At 43.4% G+C, this 5,992-nt stretch overlaps 1 protein-coding gene across 1 annotated transcript; it reads left to right on the top strand.

Annotated features, from left to right (window-relative positions):
• Positions 1-1,139: 1,139 nt before the first annotated feature.
• On the top strand, positions 1,140-5,272 carry LOC110535458 (suppressor of cytokine signaling 6). The gene is made up of 2 exons (XM_021620464.3): positions 1,140-1,572; positions 2,679-5,272. Exon 2 carries the CDS (start codon positions 2,702-2,704, stop codon positions 4,526-4,528), a length of 1,827 nt encoding a protein of 608 aa, XP_021476139.2. The 5' UTR covers positions 1,140-1,572; positions 2,679-2,701; the 3' UTR covers positions 4,529-5,272.
• The last annotated feature ends 720 nt before the right edge of the window (positions 5,273-5,992 follow it).

Below are 5,992 nucleotides of genomic sequence, written 5' to 3'. Positions count from 1 at the left end.
TTATTTTATTCCTCTTTATTATTATCTTCTTTTTTTACCCTGCATCATTGGGAAAGGTTCGTAAGCAAGCATTTCACTGTAAAGTCTACACTAGTTGTATTCGGCGCATGTGATAAATACAATTTGATTGGATTTGAGGGTTAGGGGCTAGGTTTAGGGTTAGGATTTAGGGGTTTTGGGATTAGGTTAAGAGTTAACTTCAGGGAAAATAGGATTTTGATTGGGAATCAATTGTTTAGGGTCCCCACAAGGATAGTAAAACAATAATGTGTGGGTGTGCGTGTAAGAGAGAGCTCACGTTAATGCACTACACTACTTTGGAAAAGTCCACCGAACTTGGATGATGCTTTTCAGTTTAAATATCGAATAACATCTCCAGAAAAATAATGTTCAACCCCTGTGTACAAACACAAACTGAATTCAGTGAACGCTTGACTGCTGAGTTCATATGGTGCGCCAAGCTGAGCGTTGAGCCTCTGCTCCCCTCAGAAGACAGTGCTGTCATTGTGTGTGTGTGAAAGGGGCAACTATGTGCCTAAAACGACTGTGCATTTCTAAAGTTTAGTGTTTGATTTCATGCTGTACAAAAATAACACTGGTCTCAAAACATCATTTTCTTCCCTCCTTTCTGTCCGAAAGAGCATAAATAGTTTATTCACATTCTCTCAATTTCCATTTCTAAGCCTGCTCTGAATATTGATGAGATACTTGCTAAAGGTGGCTGGTTGCACATTGTCTGAGGTTCTGATTTCTCTGTAAAAGAGGCGGTAACTGCATTTGCAATATTGGGTTTCTCGCCCAAGTTCTTCTTCATGAGTGTCTGTTTTTCAAAATGTGCCCCCCGGACAAATATGGGGTCATGTTATGAGTGCTTCTAAATTCTGCAGCAGTTATCAATTAAAATACAGAAATAATCAAACTACCACCAGGCAGATAATAAAGTATGCAGAAGATACAGAACTTGATACTTGAGAGAGATGCAACCAATAGCTTTAACAAGATAGAATGAATTAATTCACTAACATTTATTGTAACATTATCTCACAAGAATGGAACTATATACAGGGAGTACATTCTGTATTCATTGGTCTGAGCAATGTGTAAGCCTACAGAATGACATTTTTTATTACAGACACAACATTCTGTGACCCTTTCTCCAGCAGCTATGTCCTGAGGGAATTGTAGAAATGGTTTCAACCCTGGATGTGATTCGCTGTATTTCTCAGCCTGCTCTCCTACAATTCAACAAGCAACAAATGCAAGAGAGAGAGGAAGAGTCCGTCAGAAAGTATTAGAAAAGACAGAAAAAAATAGATTGTTGTTGAAAAATTACAATACAGCATAATAAACAGCCATAGATAAAACGGGGAACCATTCCAACGCACTTTTATTTTGTTTTGCTAGCTAGATACGGTAGCTCCTTCCACGATATGCTTGTGACTGCTAAGCTAGCTTGCTGACTGGCTAAGCTAAGTAGCTAGCTCAGTTCTATCTTCTAAAATACATTTTCAAATTTAGGTAAAACCCAATTCAAGTGTACATTACCACGAATGCAGATGGTAATCTAACGAAGTAAGTACCCACCTAAACAATATTACAGATTGTTTCATTGACTCATAGCTAATGCATGTAGCTAGGCAGCCAAGTTAGCTAGCTAACTTAGTTGACCAGACAACTGTAAACATTCATTCAACACAATGACATTGCCGTCTAACCTTTACTACATTGATATTTAGCTGTCAATGTGAAACTGTCGTAGTATTTGGGATATCTATGATTAATTTAGACCGTTATGGTTACTTAACGATTTAACATGGAAAATAGCTAACTAAATGTTAGATTGCCAGCAAAACCAGACTGTAGGCCCAGCTGGCCAGGTCTATTAGCTTTGTAGCTAACGTGATAGCTAGCTAACTAAACTGGCTAGCATTCGTAATTTAGCAGCTGGCACAGACAAAATCATGCAGTTTAGCAAAACAGCCAATTTTGCAAATGAGTCATTAGTAATGAAAATACATATTATTTATCAGGTGTGATTGTTTGGATGACCAATATTTATTGTAAAAACATGACATTTTAAGGTTAGCTAGAAACGTAATCAATTAGCAAGAGGTTTTGTTAGATTTTTTTTGCAATGACTAGTGCCTATAAAATAGCTAACTAGCTATGAGCATCAATTCTGTTAATTTTCTCGCTAGTTTAACACCATTTCATTTTAAAAATCTGCTCATAATAATCTGCCAATAATAGTTTGAACACTACACGTGATGTGTAAAGGCACCAGATGCACAACTGCTAAATCATTTTCTGAAAATGTTGCTGCTAAAGACACTAATGTTATGGTTCCATTATGAGACATTGTTTTACGTACAAATGAATGGATTTCAATTTAAATGTACAAACAATATTGCTATAATATTCAACAGTATTTCTACAGCAAGGAAAACTGCAATCACATTAGTCCAACTGAGTCAGCTATTCTAGTCATGCAATGGTAATAACTTTGTACAGTTTATTTGCCATTTCTAATAAGAGTAAGCTTACCAGTAAGTCCAGGTGTGTCTTGAAACGTCTGTAAAGGCATGCATAACGTAAACTCACACCTAAATGACTTTATTAAAAACAGATTGTAAAGAAACTGTTGAGGTATGTTTTTATTTATTTGTGTTTCCTCCCAGGGGATGAGTGCTGTGCAGTGTATATGACCAGCTGTCTCCAGCCTGATGGGAGGACTCTGTGGATAGCAGCATCTTCATCAGGACCCCAGGAGGAGTGCAGCCATCCCGTCCCAGTCTCATGTCCCACACCCCTTCCCTGCCAAGGAGGGCCGTTCAGAATGAAGAAAATCAGCCTTAAGACCATCTGCAAGTCCCTCAACATCAACAAGGGCAAGGAAGAAGGAGGGGGGGATTTTGTCATGCTCCAGCAGCCCTCGCCAGCGGTCGACTTCTCCAAGGAAGACTCTCTTTTCAGGGGCTGCTACACCAAAGAGCTGGCGGGCTGCGACCTTGGAGGTGGCGGTGGAGGAGTTGAAGAAGAGGAGAAGGCGGGACACAACAAGGGCCGTTCTAAGAGCGAGAGTCTGATGGGTTCTCTGAAGAGGAGGCTGTCGGCCAAGCAGAAGGCCAAAGTCAAAGGGGGCTCCACAGCAATGGGGTCAGTTGACGATGACGATACCTTCTCCTCCTCCTCTGTGCCCATCAGCTTCAACGAGGTCAAGGCCCATCGGCCGTTACGATCGGCATCCCTCCGCAGCCACCATTACAGCCCCTCTCCCTGGCCCCTGCGGCCTGTGAACTCAGACGAAGCTTGCATCAAGATGGAGGTGAAAGTTAAAGCCATGGTCCACTCTCCGAGTCCCAGCCCCAACCTGAATGGTGTTCGGAAGGATTTCCACCACCAGGACTTCCAGATGGAGGGCATCTTTCAGGAGCAGGCCGTGAAGAACCTCCAGGAGCAGGCAGAGTCCCTGAAGAACCTCCAGCAGCCCCAAAACGGAGACCAGCTGCACCTGAATATTGATGAACACGTGCCTGTAGTCTTGGGCTTCACGCCACAGGAATACATCCAGTACACCATACCTTTAGAGGAGGGAATGTACCCAGAGGGGTCCCACTCTGTCTCTCACTCCTTCTGCCTGGACGGGTCCCTGCCTATGGAGGTGGTGACTGAGGCAGACAGTAGCTCTCTCCACGCTGATCAGCAGAGTCAGGAAGACCAGGATCTGGTGAGTATGAACCTGAACCTGCCAGTGGACCTCTTCATGGAGTCTGTCAACGGCCTCCTCATCGGCTCTAACGGCGTGATGCTCCAGAGCTCCAGGGACAGGGTCGATGCCCAACACCCCCCTCCTACCCCCCTGCCCCTGCTACCCAGCAACGAGATCCCTAGGACTTGCTCTGGGTTCGGTGTTGCGTACAGCCACGTGGCGGAGCGGGTGAGGCACCACTTAAACTTTGACCCCAACTCGGCTCCGGGCATGAGCCTGGTGTATGACTCAGTCCAGAGCAGCGGACCCATGGTTGTGACCAGCCTGACCGAGGAGCTGAAGAAGCTAGCCAGGCAGGGTTGGTACTGGGGGCCCATCACACGCTGGGAGGCTGAGGAGAAGCTGGTCAACCTGCCCGACGGCTCGTTCCTGGTCAGGGACAGCTCGGACGACAGGTACCTCCTCAGCCTTAGTTTCCGCTCCCAGACCAAGACCCTCCACACTCGCATCGAACACTCCAACGGACGCTTCAGCTTCTACGAGCAGCCCGACGTGGAGGGACACACGTCCATCGTAGACCTGATAGAATACTCCATCAAAGATTCAGAGAATGGAGCCTTCTGTTATTCTAGATCTCGCTTACCAGGGTCCGCCACCTACCCCGTCAGGCTGACCAATCCCGTGTCTCGTTTTATGCAAGTGCGCTCCCTGCAGTACCTGTGTCGGTTCGTGATCAGACAGTACACCAGGATTGACCTGATTCAGAACCTGCCTTTGCCCAACAAGATGAAAGACTACCTGCAGGAGAAGCACTACTGACAGGGTTGACACTGACAGATAGGACAGACAATGGTAGCAACTTGCACTTTTGGGTTCAGTTTAAGAGATTTAACAAAGGTTTACAGACATCCATCGTTTAGACAAGATCGATTGGGTTCCATTGGCTCTTTGTTTTTTCCCAGGGACGTGTCCAAAATGGAACCCTATTCCGTATGTTGCGCAGTACTTCTGCCAAAAACACTGGCTATAAGTAGTGCAATAAATTGGTAATGGTGAGCCAGTTCAGATTTGCCCAAGGTGATGTTTCGGGACGTCCCCAATTCCACAGTTAAAGGGTTAAGTCGTTGTCGCTCAGACTCAGTTTCTGGCCAAACCTCCAGAGATCTATCATAGAATATTGTATACGAGTCTGTCACAGAAGTACAAAGCATGATTTAAGAAAACATACTTTATCAACAGTGAGATATGGAGTTATTTCTCTCTCCAGTTGCTGTAGAAGACTGGAAACTCTAGAATGGCAAGTTCAGCCATCTGAATAACATCAATATTTTACCTTTTGGCTCAAATTTACAGATTTAAAACAAGGTTTCACTTAACTGGCTTAGGTTTGACATCTTAAAAGGCTGCAGTGAATTAAATGAAATAAATAAATGGGCTGATTTTAGAGCGTGATCCTTTTGACGCTTCATTTAAATAGATATCCAACAACAACGCAGTGGGGCATATCTTCGGTGTCTTAAACCGAAGTAGAAGCACTGCAGTAATGCAATGCAGAGGCCAAAAGTATTTTTAAGCAATGTTTTTGTTGAATTCACCCTGTGAAATTAAGAGGACCTTTTTTTATTTGCCATCCGTCAAGTTGGTTAATGACAACTGCTAGGGCTAATAAGAAACGTAAGCTTTGTGTGGGTGCATGTAGGCTGGACTATTTAATCCCGCCCACTTGTAAAAGGTACTGTTAGGATTGGTGATGCACCGATATGACATTTTTGACCGATATCTGATATTTTCCTTACAAAAAAAACACTTTTGTAGCCTTTTTAAGCATTCTAGAACAGTTAAATAGTTAACACACATGGGCGCAGCTGTCTAAGGCACTGCATCTCAGTACAATTTTGTTGGTATTTACGTATGTCCCCATCACCAGTAAAACATAATCAAAACCTATTTTGCGTGTCTTTGCGTGTCAAAAATGTACTATTTGATGTCAAATAACACCTATTTGATGTGTCAAATTAGCTTGTTGACCAATCAGGACCTGAATATGACTGCACGTCACAATAATTTAACACGTTCACACATTTTCTACGTAGTTATTACACATTGATTACACTATCACTCGTATTTCATATGTCACAACGATTCATTGGTACGTATGCTATGATGCTGGTAAAGTTGATTCGCGCACCTACAGTGCTGGTCATAAAAAAAAGCTAGCTATCTCATGGATGCAAACAATGTTCTTCCCCAAAAACATAGCAAAACGACATCTGGTTCAGTAGC

Source organism: Oncorhynchus mykiss, chromosome 11, assembly GCF_057628025.1.
Source record: "Oncorhynchus mykiss isolate SJ-2025 chromosome 11, ASM5762802v1, whole genome shotgun sequence".
In the NCBI taxonomy this organism is placed as follows: Eukaryota; Metazoa; Chordata; class Actinopteri; order Salmoniformes; family Salmonidae; genus Oncorhynchus; species Oncorhynchus mykiss.
Note: the sequence above shows the minus strand (reverse complement) of the source record. Positions and strands in the feature narration are given on the sequence as shown.

What these genes read in the sequence shown, in the direction of transcription:
- LOC110535458 (XM_021620464.3), top strand. Translation starts at nt 2,702, where the DNA reads ATGACCAGCTGTCTCCAGCCTGATGGGAGGACTCTGTGGATAGCAGCA.